Below are 18638 nucleotides of genomic sequence, written 5' to 3' on the forward strand. Positions count from 1 at the left end.
ACTCACTGTTCCATTGCCCAGAGCCACTCATTCCTAACACAAATAATACTAGCCATCAATCCTACAATCAAAAAATTTACTATGGAAGAAAGCCCCCCTAGCCAAAGTCTGAAGTGTTCCTCTTTTAAAAGGAGTTCCACGCCACATTTCAGCTTTTTATTCCCCAGCAAATTTCACCTTGAAGGTGACTATGCTTTAATTTGGACCTGAGAGCTACAATTTTTAAAGCACAGTTCTGGAAAGAGTTAACTAGTTATGAATAGACGAACTTCTTTCCAAATCATTCTCAAAGCCAAAAGGTCTATGTCCATTAAGAAGGAAAACCCTGTTTAACATTATTAGTTCCCTCTGACTCCACACCTCTTACATAAAATAAAAGGATATTAAAAGATTTAATTAGCAACCACATGACTTGAAATAAAACTAATGCTTAACATAAAAAAAAACTTTCCCAAAATTCTAATTGAAACATGGCATCATAAACTTCCTGAACTTATAGCTTCTAAAAACTTCTTGTACATATGTAATACTTTCCTGTTCATTCATTCAATATGTATCTACTCCATCACTATTGTATTACTAAATGTAATAATATGAATTATTTAATTCTTTACAGATTCCAGAGAATTCAAATATTCTGTTTTAGTAATAAGTTCTTAATAATGAGATTAATTTCTACTTTCTATCTTAGAAACGCTTCAGGACTTTCCTCCCTACTCACCCCAATTCACCTAGATTCACAAATGATAAGGACTGAGGAAAGCCTATCCATATTCATGAAACCATCTCAAAAAATGGTGAGAGGGGATTTCTATCTCCCCTACTATTTGGCCCCTTGGTCAAAGATTCTGGACTTGCACCAACTGGCATATAGTTTAAAAGGGCCTAATATAACAATGGTATTTATGGCTTTCAGAATCAGTCAATGTCAGGGTGGTCAATACCACTGCATGCCAAGCCTTCATCTTTTTATACTGATTCAGAAAGAACAATTTAAAAATATTTTGGTTGGAATTAGGGGACACTGTCTGTGAGGTACTTGGTGCCCTGAATGTCCAATTCTACCTCCTAAAATTCTAGTCCTAGATCCCACTTACCCAGGTCCATAGTCCCATCTCTTGCTTCCCAATATCCCTCAGTTCTTCTTAAACATGTATCAACCCCCAACTATTTGCAATTCTGAGACCCAGCTTTATTTTCTTTCATCCATTTTATTCCTCCCAAAGTATTATTTCAAAAACCTCTATTCCTCAAGAACTCATACTGTGATGGCTAAGTTCATGTGTCAACTTGGCCAAGTTATGGCGTCCAGTTGTTTGGTCAAGCAAACACTAGCCTGATTGTTATTGTGAGAGCATTTCATGGATATAAATCATTATTAAATTAATTGCATCTATGGTTGAATACATCCACAATCAACAAGGGAGATTGCTTTCAGCAATGAGAAAAGTCTCACCCAGTCAGTTAAAGATCTTAAGTTGAAAACTGATGATTTCAGTAGTCAGAAAGAAGAATTTCTATCTCAGCTTCAGCCAGCCAGCTTCTCGTGGGGAATTCATCAAAACCTTCAAGAGTTCCCAACTTGTGACCTGCCCTACAAAATTCAGACCTGACAATCCCCATGGTCATGAGCCAATTCCTATAATAAATCTCATATTAGTTTCATAAATCTATATCCTATCAATTCTGTTTTTCTGGAAAACCCTAATACACATAATACATTCCTTTTTAATTCCTAACCCCAATTCCACCTTTTTCTAATTATCTCCAATAGGGATAATACATAACTCATTCCATTAAAGTGCACTGAAATTCTCATGGTTGCCAAAATTTCTGTAGACTAGAATATGGGAACAGGCTACTGGATTAATCTATTTATCCTATTTATTCATATTCTCAAGGTATATACAAGCATATGGTATCTAAGATTACATCAGATCTTAAGAAAAAGTTCAATAGGTAAATCAAATAAAAATAGACTTTTTCTGGGGAAGCTGACTTGGCCCAGTGGTTAGGGCGTCCGTCTATCACATGGGAGGTCCGCGGTTCAAACCTCGGGCCTCCTTGACCCGTGTGGAGCTGGCCCATGCGCAGTGCTGATGCGCGCAAGGAGTGCCGAGCCACACAGAGGTGTCCCCCGCGCAGGGGAGCCCCACACGCAACGAGTGTGCCCCATAAGGATAGCTGCCCAGTCCGAAAGAAAGTGCAGCCTGCCCAAGAATAGTGCAGCACACACGGAGAGCTGACACAACAAGATGACACAACAAAAAGAAACACAGATTCCCGTGCTGCTGACAACAACAGAAGCGGACAAAAAAGAAGATGCAGCAAACACAGAGAACAGACAACAGGGGCGGGGGGAGAAGGGTAGAGAGATAAATAAATAAATCTTAAAAAAAAAAAAAAGACTTTTCTGAATCAATCAAAAGAGGATCCAGAACTCAGCCTGCTTAGCTGTCCCCTCTTCCCCAAGGCAGCCCTAAGCATGCATGGGTTTAGAATAATATAATTGCAGGCTATGATGAACAAACATGATTAATATTATTATCTTCTAAAAGAGATGTAAAATATGCTACTTAGTGCACTGCTTTCAAAAATAAAACTATTCTTCCAAAGTGCTTTTAAGTACATCCATCTGCAGGGTTTTCATTTTTTAATGCATTTTAAACTTAAGTAATTTTTACTTACTCCTCTGTTTTCTCTCTCCTTCATGATGAAAAGATATCTAAACATTTATAGACAGCAATTATTTTCAGCTTTTTACCACCTACTCTAAATTCTCTATATGCGAATCCTTTAATTCTCCTACATATAATCCTTCAATTCACTTTATCATTTGTGTTGACCAGACAGCTTGCTATGTAAGTATGAAATGAAGCTAAAACAAACAGAAAGCTAAAGCATATTTCTTTGAGTCTCCTCAAAGCATATTCCTGCTTTACCTCTTTTCTAATTCCTGAAACTCTCCTAGCTGAGGCAGACACTATTAACTGCCTAACCAATATCCATCCCCCAACCTTCCTTGTTATGAGAACCCCAGCAATGTTAACAAGCCCCAGGCAAATAATCATGATTGTTATGACAATCTTTTCTTCTTTTATTCCCATCCTCCCTCACAACTTGGGTGGCCCAATAAGACAGAAGAAGAAATATTCAGGAGGAAGAAGGCAGATATTCTGGGAAATTTTATTCATTCCTGATAAAGGCGACAGATGTTGCTACCCTTCTCCCTTCCCACTGACTTGAACATAGAATGAGTGCAATGCCTGAAAATGTACCAGTCCGAGGTCTCCTGCAGCATCACTGAGCAGGTGTACCAGCACCAAGAAACACCTACATCATATCTTTCTGTTATGTGAGAACAATAAACCTTTTTATTTAAGTAAATGTTCTTCGTATATTCCGTTACACGCACCAGAAACCTTTCCTAACTGATAGACAAACCCTCCCAATAATTCCTAATAGGGGTTAAGCAATCCTGTAATAATACAAATGAAAAGTAACCAAGCACTACAGAACTAGTTCCATTCATGACCCCACCATGACAAATTTCAGAAGGCAGTGTAAAAGTACCATGTCTGACATCAACACAAAAGAGCATGGTACTTTTGGTTCCACCTGACCCTATCAGTAGACCTCAAAGTGCATTCCCATTGGCAGCCAGATGACCACACTTTTCAAGTCTTATGGAGAATGGAAAAGTAAAAACAAAACAAATTTCAACTTCTATCCTCAAATGACTTTCATATTAGTTGCTTGTGCATTATGCAACGTACTTCCAACCAAGTGACTAAAATTCTACTTCCCCACATTTTCCAACTTGCCTGTAATTCAAATGCTAATATGTACATATGCGGGAAAAGATAACTGAGGAAAAAGTAGATATGAAGGTTCCAAAAGGTAGATCATTAAGGCTGTATGCAAAGACAAACACAAACAATAATCCTCACAATTTAATTTGGAAATGCAAACAACTGGTCATCTGTTACTGTGCTTATGCTGGTTTGGGTAAAACTTAATTGGAAATAGATGGATGTCACCCAACTCACTGATAAAGTTTTTAAGCTGCTCTTCACTGTAATACTGAGAACAACGAAATTATGCAACAGTTTACTCCTTAAGAAGATAATCTAAACTCAGGTTTTCATGGGGTACTACAAAGAAAGCAGAAATCTTATTACTGTGAACTGAACTGCTGTTATCAGAATAACCTTAATCCTTGAGTTCATTAAATCCCTCAGGATTTCTATAAGACCTATCTATATATCAGCTATTTAGTATCTAATTGGGTATTTAATAACTATTTAGTTTGATAGTTGAAATTTAGTCACTAACATTTTTAAAAGTACTTTTCAAAAGCAAATGTATAAGATGTAATGATAAATCAGTGGTTTGGACTCATAATGTATAACATCATTTGTGACAAGAACTACAGAAAGATTAGGGGACAATGGAGTATAAGAACAAAGTTTGCGTATACTATTGAAATTAAGTTGGTATAAAAACAAATGAGATAGTTATAGATTTAGGATGTTAAATTTAAGCCCCATGGTAACCACAAAGAAAATATCAGAGAATATACAAGCTCTAGAGACAGAAAATAGAGTACAGGTCACCAGGGCTGGGGGAAAGGAGGAATGGGAAGTTAATGCATAATGGGTATAGAGTTTCTGTTTGGGGAGAGGGAAAGTTTTGGTAATGGAGGGTAGTAAGGGTACCACACCAAGCCACTGAGAATGTGATTAATCCACTAAAAGTTATGCTTGGGAGTAGTTGAGATGGAAACATTTATGTTGTATATATGTTCCCACAATTTAAAAAAAAAGAAAGAACTAAAGGGACAAGGATAACTAAATGTAATACGTGATCCTGGACAGGATCTAATAAGGAAGGAGAAAAGCTCAAAAGGACATTATTAGGACATATAAAAAAAACTGGAATATAGACTACAGGCTTTATATCAATGTTAAATGTCTTGAACTTGGTAACTGCAAAAAAGGTGGTGACATAATTGAATCTCCTTGTCCTTAGGAAATGTACATGGCAGTATTAAGTGTTCAAGGAACATAATGTATACAACCTACATGCATGTGTTCTGAAAATGGATTGATAAATAGACAATAGATGGATTGATTGATAAACAGAATGATACAACAAACGCCACTAAACGTAGAAATTATTGATCTGGTTATCTAATGGGATAGGGTTATATTGGAGTTCTCTGTATGGTGTTTGTGTTATTTTTGTAAGATTGAAAGTAAATGTAAGTACTTTTCACTAGGACAACCTGAGTGAACCGATGTCTTTACCTGCTTGGTACCAAATATGTGGTCAGGTATCAAATTTCCTATGGTCTAAAATATGCTTTTGCTTCCCTTCTTTTTTTTTTTTTTTTTTTTTTAGATTTATTTTACTTATTTCTCTCTCCCTACCTCTCATTTTCACTTGCTGTGTCTGTCCATCTTCTTTGTTTCTTTAAGAGATACCAGGAACCAAACCCAGGACCTCTGATGTGGGAGGGAGGCACCTAATCGCTTAAGCCACCTCTGTTCCCTGCTTTGTCGTGTCTCTCATTATGCTTTTTCTCTTGTGTCTCTTGTTGAATCATCTTGTCACATCAGCTCACAGCGCCTGCCTGTCATACTTGCTATCATGCCAGCTCACTCTCCTGCACTGGGAACTTCTGCTCCCTGCTTTGTTGTGTCTTTACGATTTCCTTCTTGTGTCTCTTGTTGCATCATCTTATGTCAGCTTGCCACACCTACCCATCTCACCAGCTCATTGTCTTTTATAGGAGGCACCAGGAAATGAACCATGGACCTCCCATGTGGTAGACGGGAGTCCAACTGCTTGAGCCATATCTACTTGCTCTTCTTTTTTTTAAAACCATCTACATGCTTAAGTCAAGATCCAAATAAGCTTGTCATATTACAATTAATATGTCTTTTAAGTCTCTTTTAATCTAAAGGTTCCTCTTCCAAATCTTTCTTTTAATCTTACAATTTATTTGCTGAAGAAACCACGTTGTTTGTTCTATAGTTTGTTTGGATTTTGTTGACTGCATCCCAGTGGGGTGGTTGAATGTGTTTCTCCCTTCTCTGTATATGCTTTAAACTAGATGTTGACTCTGGAGGCTTGATTTATTCAAGTTTGACAGTTCTTCCATCAGGAAGTACAGAATAACTGGTTGTTTTTGGTGTCCAATACCAAAAGCCATTAGATTAGTATTTGTAACTTTCTTCAGTTTTTACTGAAATACTTTTATAAAAAGGATGTATTTGATTATTCAGTATTACAGTTCACATAAGAAAGGAGGAACACTTAGTTTCAAAATAATGAGTTGCTTTTTTCAGGATCTCCAGTGGTGACCAATGAGTTCCATTTCATTTCTTTTTTTTGTAACTGTGATTACATGTATTCAATAAAAATTTCCCATTTTAACCACTTTCATATGTACAATTCAGTGATATTATTTACATTCACAATATAGGTGCTACTATCACCACCATTCATTACTTTTCCATCATCCCAAACAAAACTCTGTATCCATTAAGCAATAACTCCCCATTCTCCCTGCCACCAACCCCAGACTCTAGTACCTATAACCTATTTTCTTTTTTTTTTTTTTTTTATTTATTTATTTAATTTCCCCCCCTCCCCTGGTTGTCTGTTCTTGGTGTCTTTTTGCTGCGTCTTGTTTCTTTGTCCGCTTCTGTTGTCGTCAGCGGCACGGGAAGTGTGGGCGGCGCCATTTCTGGGCAGGCTGCTCTTTCTTTTTTTTTCACGCTGGGCGGCTTTCCTCACGGGCGCACTCCTTGCGCGTGGGGCTCCCCTACGCGGGGGTCACCCTTGCGTGGCACGGCACTCCTTGCGCGCATCAGCACTGCGCATGGCCAGCTCCACACGGGTCAAGGAGGCCCGGGGTTTGAACCACGGACCTCCCATATGGTAGACGGACGCCCTAACCACTGGGCCAAAGTCCATTTCCCTATAACCTATTTTCTATCTCTATAAATTTTGTTATTGTAGGTATTTCATATAAATGGAATCACATAATTCTTGTCCTTTGTGACTGAATTATTTCACTCAGCATATTTTCAAGATTTATCCATGTTGAAACATATATCAGCGCTTCCTTCCTTTTCACATTTGAATAATATTCCATTGTCTGTATATATCACATTTTGTTTATCCACTCATCTATTCATGGACATTTGGGTTGCATCTACATTTTGGCTACTATGAATAATGCCACTATGAATACTGGTGTACAAATACCTGCTTAAGTCCCTGATTTCAATTTCACTGTATGAAGTGAAATTGCTGTGTCATTCTATGTTTGACTTTCTGAGGAATGGCCAAATTGTCTTCCACAGCAGCTGTACCATTTTACATTTCTACCAACAATATACAAGGGTGCCTATTTCTCAGCATCCTTGCCAACACTTGGTACTTTGCATTTTTTAATAACACCTATTCTAGTGGTTGTGAAGTAGAACCTCACTATAGTTTTGATATGCATTTCCTTAATGCCTAATGATGTTGAGCATCTTTTCCATGTGCTTATCAACCATTTGTAAATCTTTACCAGAGAAATGTCTATTCAAGTCCTTTGTCCATTTTAAGTTGGGTTGTTCATCGTTTTTGTTGTTGGAGTTGTTCTTTTCATTTCTTAATATCATTATAGAATCATGGATTTAAACAGATTTCATGTGTTTTAATCCATTGCCATTATTTTCTTATTGATGCTCAATTTGTTTCATCTTTGAACAACAGAAGCCTCTTCAGGTTAGCTCCTTAGTCTTTTTTCACTCCTTAAGTAGTTTTAATAGCTTCCTTGCTATCTAATAAAATAATATGTTTCAGACTCAACTTAAAAATTTTCTGCTCCAAACTTAGAATCAGCTATTTCCTCAAGTAATTCTTATTCCTTGAGTAGATATTTTAGTTTCCTCAGCTGCTTAGGCAAATACCATGAAATGGACTGGCTTAAACAATGGGAATTTATTCACTCATAGTTTGAGACTGAGAAAAAGTCCAAATCAAGGCATCATCAAGGGAATGCTTTCTCCCTGAGAACTGTGCCATTCTGGGCTGGATGCCGATGATCCTTGGTTCCTCTGTCACATGGCAAGGCACATGGCAGTTTCTCCCAGTATCTTCCTTCTCTTCCAGGTTCCATTTCAGTTTTCTGCTTCCTGTGGCTTTCTTTTTCTCTGTATTCATTCCGTTTATAAAGGACTACAGTCAGAGGATTAAGACCCATCCTGAATGAGGTATGTCACACCTTAACTGAAAGAGCCTTATCAAAAGATCCTACTTACAATGGGCTCATACCCACAGGAATGGATTAAATTTAAGAACATGTTTTTCTGCAATACATACAGCTTCAAACCACCACTCTCCACCCTCTGGATGACAGAAAGAAATGCTATTTCTACATGCAAAACACATTCATTCCATCACGATACCCCAAAAGCCTTAAGTCATGTTAGTAATAGTATAAGTACAAAGTCTCATCAAAATTGGTTATGGGTGTGGTCTGTCCTGGGGCATAATTCCCCTCTGTCTGTAGATCTGTGAATCCTAGAAAAAAAATTATATGCTTCTGATATATTGTGAAGGGGCAGGCATAGGATAACATCCCAATTCACATAAGGAGAAATTGTAAAGAAAATAGGAGTTACAGGTCCCAAACAATTCCAAAACCTTGCAAGGCATACTGTATTAGATTTCAAGGTCTGAGAGTCATCAATGGAAAGATATTTTGTCCTGTAGACCTGAAGAAGCAGCAGCTCCAACCCTTCCAAATACTTGTGCAGTTGCCATGCTTTCCCCAAACACGGGAGTGAAGACTCCTTCAAGCACCAGGATGGCAACCAGGCTCTCTGCAATCATAATCCCCAGATATAGGCTCCACCCTTGTCCAGCATTCTGGTGGTGGCCAGACTCTCTGCAGTCCCCGAGGCATGGGCTCTATCCTCTGAAAACAATGGGGTTGCAGCTCCCCTCTTAAACAATGGGACAGGAAACGTGCCCTCTCCAAGCACCAGGAAGACTTACCCTTTCCAAATACATGAGATGTCTTCATGCAGACCTCAGCTTCCTTTGTTCTGTCCTTGAAATGATTTTCCCTACAATTTGTCCCTTCCTGTCTCTTTTAATACAGGCTAGCAGTGGTTCCAGTCATACAGTTTACACAAAAAAAAACTTGTCAGTTTTGCATGTGGTACACAGATCCCTTCTGGATAACTGTATCTCCAATCCTGACTTGCACTAAAATAGCTTCCTGGATCCATGTTCAGTCAAACCCTCACACAGAGCATTATTCTCTGGGGACTCACTTTCCAGAAACACAGAATTTCCCAAACCATCAACTTCTGGTTTCTTTGTGCCCAGGAGTTCAGTTCTCAGCTTATACATTTTCTCTCACATTTACCATAAGCTACAAGAAGAAACCAGGCTGCACTTGCCACATTTAGCTTGGAAATATGCTCTGCTAAATATCCAAGCTTGTCACTTTCAAGTTTTGCTTCCATCCAATATCAGTACTCAATTTTACCACTTTCTCTGCCACTTTAAAACAAGGATCACTTTTCCTCCAGTTTCTAATAACACATTCATCATTTCCATCTAAGGCCTCATTTGAAGTATCTTTAGCATACATATTTCTATCAATAGTCTCTTCAAAGCAATCTAAGCTTTTCCTATCAAGTATCTCACAATTCTTCTAGCCTCTACTCACTATTCAATTCAAAAAGTCATTTCCACATTTTGGTATTTGCAATAGCAGCACCTCACTCTTCTGGTACCAAAATCTATTTTAGTTTCCTAGATTGCTTAGGCAAATACCATGAAATGGGTTGGCTTAAACAATGGGAATTTATTAGTTGCAGTTTAAAGGCTGGGGAAAAGTGTGTATTAAGGAATTATCTAGGCAATGCTTTCTTCCTGACGACTGTGGCATTCCGGTCTGGCTGCCGATGACCCTTGGTTCCTCTGTCACATGGCAAGGCACATGGCAGTGCCTCCTGGTCTCTTCATTTCCATGTTCCATTTTAGCTTTTTACTTCCTGAGGCTTTCTCTCTATGTGCTCATTCCATTTATAAAGGGCTACAGCAAATAGGATTAAGACCCATCCTGAATGAGGTGTGTCACACCTTAACTGAAGTAGCCTCATCAAAAGGTCTCACAACAGGTTCACACCCATAGGAATGGATTAAACTTAAGAATGTTTTCCTGGGGTACATACAGTTTCAAACCACCATTGTAAGAAATTATATCTGAATGCCATAATCTGGGAATAACACCTGTTAATTCATCCACTTAGCACATATTAACACTTCCTGAGCACTTAATATGTGTCAGTCACTGGGTTGGCTTTGAAGAAACAAAAATAAAATACAAACTCAGTAAGCTGACACAGCAGTGGTTTACACTCAGAAAGAATGGATAACCAAAAGATGTAGAAAACAAAGCAAGCAATAAGCCGAAGCAAAATAACACAGGTTAGGTGACACACTTTCATCTAAATGGTACTCTCCAGAGAGAAATAAGGGCAATATCACATTGTTAGTGATACAATCAGACAAAGCTTAAAGGACTAAACCTTGACTGAGAGAACAGAGTTGAATCAGTTTCCGAAGTGTAAGAACTTATGAATATCCATGGAGGGGATGGGGTTTATCTTCAGATATAAAGAATTACACAATGACTGAATGTTTCTCTCTTATATAATGTTAGAGCTCCTTATCAAACTAAGGACATTATTTACTTTCCAAAGGTGAATATATATATTAATGTCATTCTTATATTTAATACCATTTCAAAGATTAAAGTGAAATATTTCTTCATCAAAAATGCTTTGTCAGGGAGCAGATGTAGCTCAAGTGGTCAAGCACCTGACTCCCATGTATGAGGTTCAGGTTCAATCTCCAGTACCTCTTTAAAAAAAAAGTTTTGTTTACATTTGAAATTTGCTATTTTCCCATGTACTATTTTACTTCCAACTAGAAATTACTTGAAAAGCAGCTTACTTTTGTCCTTTCTTATTAATTCTTCCTCTTTCTCATTTTCTACTTGCATTCCTCCCACTGTTTCTTGAACATCCCTTTCCAACTTTGTGAAAAATCCAGCTTACCTATAACACCACTTACACCAATAAGAAAGGGATAGAGAAGACAAAAAAAAAATGATAAATCATTAATCTATTTGTAAAATGTTGCAGGTTCACCTGTTTGGGGGCTCCAGGAGACCAGAAGAACATCCTACAACATTTCCTGAAAGAATAGAAGGAGGAGACTGCCCATCTGCAGAGAAGAATCCTTAAGTGGAGCACTCCACACCACGGAGGCCAGTGGCCATCCTCTACTGGAGGCACAAGCCACCTTGAGAGCTAGAATTGGAAGCTCCATTTCCCAAAAACAGGGGAGGAAGAGATGGTTGGTCACCAATTTCATCTAATGATTAGTAAATTTGGCTGGCTGAAATATAACCCTAAGAACAGCTAAAGTTTGAACCTGTCCAAGTCAGAAAGAGACTGGTAGCTGCCATTTTAACTCTGCCCCAGGTATGAGGGGAAGCAGGACTGACTGAAAAATCACAGTGCTGGTAGGAACCAGCTTCTTTCCATCCAGATCGGATTGCAGCTCTTGCCTAAGCCCCAGTCCCACCTCTGACAGAGGGGAATCTAGGGGAACCTGTGCCCACCTCTCCGGGAAAATACAGGCCATGCCACGAAGGCTGGTGATAATTCTACTCTGGTGGCGCAAGCCACCTCAGGAGCTATTCTGTGGCTGGAGTTGGAAGCTCCATTTCCCAAAAACAGGGGAGGGAGAGAAGTTGGTCAACAACTTCAGCTACTGATGAGTAAATTCGGCTGGCTGAAGTATAACCCTAAGAACAGGTAAAGTTTGAACCTGTGTAGATCAGAAAGAGGCTGGAAACGACCATTTTGACTCCACTCCTGGCATGAAGGTAAGTCGGGCTGATTGAAAATCACAGTGATAGTAGGGACTGGCTTCTTTCACCCAGATCAGCTTGTAGCCCTAGCCTAGGCTTCAATCATGCCACTAGCAGGGAGGAGGCTGGCAGGCTGCAGTCATTTTGGCCCTGCATGGCATAGATTGCTGCCCATACCTGCAGCTCTATTCCCACCCAAGGCAGGGGAAGAAGGGGTGTGTATTAGGCAGCCAAAGGGATGCTGATGCAAAATACCAGAAATTGGTTGGTTTTTAAAAGGGTATTTATTTGGGGCAGAAGTTTGCAGTTACCAGACCATAAAGCATAAGTTACTTCCCTCATCAAAGTCTTCTGCCACATGTTGGAGCAAGATGGCTACTCATATCTGCCAGAGTTCAGGCTTCCTGCGTTCTTCTATTCCTAAGGCTTATTTCCCTACAGACTCAGGGTTCCTCTCTTCCCAGGGTTGGCTTCTCTCTGGGCTCAGGTTTCCTCTCTTCCCAGGGTTTGCTTCTCTTTCCTCACAACCAAGCTTGTCTGTGTGCTTACTTCCCGGGGCTTCAGTTCAAGACTCCAGCATCAAAACTCCAACAGCAAAATTTCCAACAGCAAAACTCCAACAGCAAAACTCCAACACTGTCCTATGCCATGTCCTTTATCTGTGAGTCCCCAACAACCAATGGGTGGGGACTCAACACCCCACTGACATGGCCCAGTCAAAGCCCTAATCATAATTTAATCATGCCCAGGTACAGACCAGTATACAAACATAATCCAATATTTCTTTTTGGAATTCATCAATATATCAAACTGCTACAGGGCATGAAGCTTCACCAGTCTTTCTGGGCAACTAGAGTTTAGGCGTGCATGACTTGTATTATTATACATGGCTGTGGTTCTTTCCCTATCCCTGGGGCAAAGGAGAAAGTTGGGAGAAGCATCATTGGTCCCTGCTGCAATGAGGATAGCTTGAGCCTCCACAGTTTACAGCACCAACTACATGCTTGACTCCTACTGAACAACCAGCAAGGGAGAAAGGATAGGAAACCCTTAACTGAAGAGAAAAACTGCACCCAGAAAAAATGCTCTAGTAAGCCAGATGCGAAGACACCAACAAAAAATTACAATCCACACCAAGAAACAGGAAGCTATGGCCCAGTTAAAAGAACAAGATAAGCCTCCAGATGATATCAAGGAGTTGAGACAACTAATTATAGATGTTCAAACAAACCTCCTTAATAAATTCAATGAGATGGCTAAAGAGATTAAGGATATTAAGAAGACAATGGATGGAGCACAAAGAAGAATTTGAAAGCATCCATAGAAAAACAGCCGATCTTATGGGAATGAAAGGCACAATAAATGAATTAAAAATACACTGGAGGGGAAAAAGACTTGGCCAAATGGATAGGGTGTCCGCCTACCACATGGGAGGTCCACGGTTCAAACCCCAGGCCTCCGTGACCCATGTGGAGCTGGCCCATGCACAGTGCTGATGCTCACAGGGAGTGCTGTGTCACGCAGAGGTGTCCCCCGTGTAGGGGAGCCTCATGGGCAAGAAGCGCACCCCGTAAGAAGAGACGCCCAATGCGAAAGAAAGTGCAGCCTGCCCAAGAATGACACCACACACACAGAGAGCTGACACAACAAGATGACGCAACAAAAAGAAACACAGATTCCCAGTGCCACTGATAAGGATAGAAGCAGTTACAGAACACACAGCAAATGGACACAGAGAGCAGACAACTGGGGGGGAGGGGAGTGAAATAAATAAAATTTTTTAAAATATGGAAAAAAAAAAAAACAGAGGGAAGCAGATGTGGCGCAAATGATGGGGTTTCCATCTACCATATGGGAGGACCCGGGTTCGATCACCAGGGCCTCCTGTTAAAGGCACACCCACACCTATATGTCGAGCCACACTGAGCCAGGCCCACAAGGCAAGCGACGCAGCAAGATGAAGACATAAAAAAAGAGAGATGCAGGGAAGAGTCAAGGCGAGACACAACAGGGAAAAAAAACAGGAACTGAGGTGATGCAAACAACAGGGAATCTCTCTTCCACATCAGAGGTCCCCAGGATCAAATTCAAGTGAAGCCTAGAGGAGACAATGAGAAGACAGAAAAAGAGACACAGAAGATCACATAGCAAATGGACAAAGACAGTGAAACAGTGGGCAAAAAAAGAAAGGAAGAATATACACTAGAATCATATATAGCAGATTTTTTCCTAAGATTTATTTATTTATTTCTCTCCTCTCCCCGCCTCACACCCCTGTTGTATGTTCTCTGTGTCTATTTGCTGCGTCGTCTTCTTTGTCCGCTTCTGCTGTTGTCAGCAGCATGGGAATCTGTGCTTCCTTTTGTTGCATCATCTTGTTGCGTCAGCCCTCCGTGTGGTAGGCACCATTCCTGGGCAGGCTGAACCTCCTTTCGTGCTGGACGGCTCTCCTTACGGGGTGCTCCTTGCGCACATCAGCATGGGCCAGCTCCACCCAGGTCAAGGAGGTCCAGAGTTTGAACCGCGGACCTCCCATGTGGTAGACAGATGCCCTAACCACTGGACCAAGTCCGCTTCCCTATAGCAGATTTTAAGAAGTAGAAGAAAGGATTGGTAAGCTTGAAGAAATATCCTCCAAAAGTGAACAGACAAAAGAACTGATCAAGAAAAGAATGGAAAGAATTGAACAAGGTCTCAGGGAACTAAACAACAGCAAGAGATGTACAAACATACGTGTCATGGGTGTTCTAGAAGGAGAAGAGAAGGGAAAAGGGGCAGAAGCAATATTTGAAGAAATAATAGTAGAAAATTTCCCAACACTGTTGAAGGACATGGATATCCATGTCCAAGAAGCATAACGCACTTCCATCTGAATAAATCTGAACAGAACAACTACAAGATACGTACTAATCAGAATGTCAAACGCCAAAGACAAAGAGAGACTTCTGAGAGCAGCAGAGAAAAGTAACGCATAACATATAAGAGATATCCAATAAGAGTAAGTGCTGATTTCTCATCAGAAACCATAGAGGCAAGAAGACAGTGATATGATATATTTAAGATACTGCAAGAGAAAAGCTTCCAGCCAAGAATCTTACAATCAGCAAGACTGTCTTTCAAAAATGAGGGTGAGTTTAGAATATTAACAGATAAACACAAATTGAGAATTTGTAACAAAGAGACCAGCTTTACAGGAAATACAAAAGGGTGTGTTATAGTCTGAAAAGAAAAGACAGTAGAGAGAGGCTTGGAAGAGAATCTAGAAATGAAGATTATATCAGTAAAAGTAACTAAAAGCCTTGAAAGACTGGTGAAAATAAAATATGACAAATAAAACCCAAAGGTCAAAATAGGCGAAATAAAAACTGCCTTTACAGTAATAATATTGAACATTAATGGATTAAATTCCCCAATCAAAAGACAGACTGGTGGAATGGATAAAAAAATATGAGCCATCTATATGCTGTCTACAAGAGATTCTTCTTAGACCCAAGTATACTAATAGATTGAAAGTGAAAGGCAGGAAAAAGATATTCCATGCATTCAGTAACAAAAACAAAACAAAACAAAAAAGCCGAAATATCTATACTTATGTTAGATTGAAATAGATTTTAAAAGACACTAGTAATGTGTAATCTGAGGAGGAAGTCAGGAAAAAAAATTCCCTTTAAAATAATCAAATATTTAGGAATAAACTTAAGCAATGATGTAAAGTACTTGTACTCAGAAAACTAAAACTCATTGTTAAAAGAAATTTTAAAAGACCTAAATAATTGGAAAAACATTCCATGCTCACAGATTGGAAGACTAAATATCATTAAGATGTCAATTCTACCCAAATTGATATACAGATTCAATGCAATCCCAATAAAAACTCCACCAGCATTTTTTAAATAAATGTAAAATGATTATCAAATTTATTTGGAAGGGTAAGGGCTCCTGAATAGCCAGAAACATCTTAAAAAGGAAAAATGAAGTTGGAGAACTCTCACTTCCAGATTTTAAATATATTACCTCACTACCATAGTAAAAACAGCATGGCACTGGCATAAAGACAGACACATAAGGGCAACCCCTCTGCCACTGGTGTGGAGAAAGTGGCCATGGTAGCTGCTGGGGGTAGGGAGTGGGAGGAAGAGATGTGATGTGGGGGCGTTTTTGGGACTTGGAGTTGTCCTGGGTGGTGCCGCAGGGACAGTTGCTGGACATTGTATGTCCTCCCATGGCCCACTGGGTGGACTGTGGGAGAGTGTGGGTTATGATGTAGACCATTGACCATGAGGTGCAGCGGTGCTCAGAGATGTATTCACCAAATAATGAATGTCTCATGATAATGGAGGAGGTTGTTGTTATGGGGGGAAAAGTGGGGTGAGGGTGGTGGGGGGTATATTGGGACCTCATATTTTTTTAATATAACATTAAAAAAATAAATAAAGACCAAAAAAATTATAAAAAATAAATAAATAAATAAATAATAATGAATGGAATCATACAATTAAAAAAAGAAAAAAAAGACAGACACATAGACCAACGGAACCAAACTGATAGTTAAGAAAGAGACCCTCACTTATATGGTCAAGTGAAATTTCACAAGCCTGTCAAACCCACCTAGCTCGGATAGAACATTCCATTCAACAAATGGTGCACAGAGAACCTGATATCTATAGCCATAAGAAGGAAAGAGGACACAAAAATTAACTCAAAATGGATCACAAACCTAAATATAAAAGCAAGAACCATAAAGCTTCTAGAAGAAAATGTAGGAAAATATCTTCAAGACCTGGTGGTAGGTGGTGAATTCTTAAAGGAGATAGGAGGACTGAGATGGACTATGGATGTCTAATGTATAGAGAAGTTTTAATTAACTTTATTGTAAATAAAGTGTTGAAATATATTGAGTTGATGGTAACACATTATAGTGAGTAACAGCTGGTTCATAAATTGGAATGTGGCTGAAAAGGGTGGTCTAGAGATGTAAATGCCAATTGAAAGAAAGCTAGAGAATAATCTAGGGACTGACTAACACAGTAAACCCAGAAGTGAATGAGAATTGTGGTTGATGGTACAGATGCAAGACTGTCTTTTGTAAGCTAGAGCAGATGTACATCACTATTGCAGGGTAGTGTGACTATGGAGAAGCATGGGAAAAATACAATTAGAGTGACCTAGGGACTGTGGTTAACAGTGATAATGTAATAATCACCTATTTAAGTCAAAGATGTACAGTGTTGATAATGGCGGAGTATGGAAAAAGTGTGCCAAATATACGCTATGGACCTGGTAATAGTCTGATGATATTATCTCATAATCTGTAACAAATGCTCCACCACAGTGTGGTGTGTTGATAGAGGGGTGTGGTATGGGAATCCTGCACATGACTGTAGGATGTCATAAAAATATATTTAAAAAATAGTAATAGAGTGGGTTAGGGGAAAATACACCGAATGGATTAAAAGGACTATAGTTAGTAGTAAAATTTGACTATACTCTTTCATCATTTGTAACAAATATCTCAGAACAATGCCAGATGTTGGTAGTAGGTTGATGTGTGGGCCCCATGTATGATGTTATGCACGTCTGCTTTGTAGGTTCTCAACTTTTACTATACACTTATTGTTTATGTATGTTCATATATAAATGATATAAAAATAATAATAGGATGAGTTGAGGGAAAAATACACCAAATATAAGATACTTGGGTTGGTAGTAATATTTTTGAAGGATCCTCTTTAATTATTAGTTAAAAATGCAATGCAAGGTATTTTTGGTAGGATGAGGTATGATGTCCCTTGTATGATGTTATGTATGTTTGTTTTGTAAGTTCACAACTATTACTACACATTTATTGTTTACGTATGTTTATGTATGTGAGATATACTTCAATAAATTTTTTAAATTATTTTTTTGAAAGTAAAGCATTATTATGAAAAGTAGTAATATCTCCTACCTTTCAGCAGTAAATGCTGACTCTGTGTCAATATACACAACAGCTCCTGCTAATCCTCCCATGTTGCTGGGTAATGTAGCCAAAACACTCATCATTATACAAAACTGAGTTTTTCCACAACCTGGTGGACCTGTAATCTTTAAAAAAAGAAAAACGTTATTTGTATAAATGTAACAAGGCAGTCAAAGGAAAATCCATTTTAAAAACACGCCAAATACACAGTTAGTCCAACCAACCAGGGTTTGAGAATTCAGCCCTACAGCATCCACTGTATTTAATGACTTAACATCTTGCACATGCATCTGGATTGTTATTAGTTACATACCATCCTTGGGAGAATTAATAGTTTCTCAAATCATCTTCTGTTCTATAGTTCAGGAATGCTGGTTGAAAAAGGCTAGAATTTGGTATTTCTATATCTTTTCCTCATTAAGATATTTATAATAGGACCTTAAAATATGTAAGAGTCTTTAATAATTGGTTTAGCTTTTGTACAAATTGGCCACTCAAAACAATTGTGAAGGATCAGAGTTGGTCAAGTGAGAAGCTTTAGGGTTCCATTCCCCACAGAAGACTTGAACAACCAGCAAGAACTCACAGAAAAATCTTTCTCAAAACTTCAGAAAACAGTTAAAGGACTGCAGTAACAGGGCAAGCACCTAATCAAGAATAAGGCTACTTAAAAGAGGTAAGCTCACAGGAAATTGAAATATAAAATTAAATTAAATT

General features: G+C 38.9%; 1 protein-coding gene across 4 annotated transcripts in view; it reads right to left on the reverse strand.

The window, feature by feature from the left end:
* Positions 1–18638, reverse strand: part of RAD51B (RAD51 paralog B) — a 744701-nt gene that overhangs the window by 673877 nt on the left and 52186 nt on the right. For all 4 annotated transcript variants that reach the window (XR_011648315.1, XM_004477314.4, XM_071213852.1 and 1 more), the window contains exon 5: positions 17910–18046. Coding sequence is in view for 3 of the 4 variants with exons in the window: in XM_004477314.4 (XP_004477371.1) it covers positions 17910–18046 (137 nt within the window). In the remaining variant the exon portion in view is untranslated. The remainder of the gene's footprint in view (positions 1–17909; positions 18047–18638) is intronic.

This window comes from Dasypus novemcinctus, chromosome 3 (genome assembly GCF_030445035.2).
Source record: "Dasypus novemcinctus isolate mDasNov1 chromosome 3, mDasNov1.1.hap2, whole genome shotgun sequence".
Taxonomy (NCBI): domain Eukaryota; kingdom Metazoa; phylum Chordata; class Mammalia; order Cingulata; family Dasypodidae; genus Dasypus; species Dasypus novemcinctus.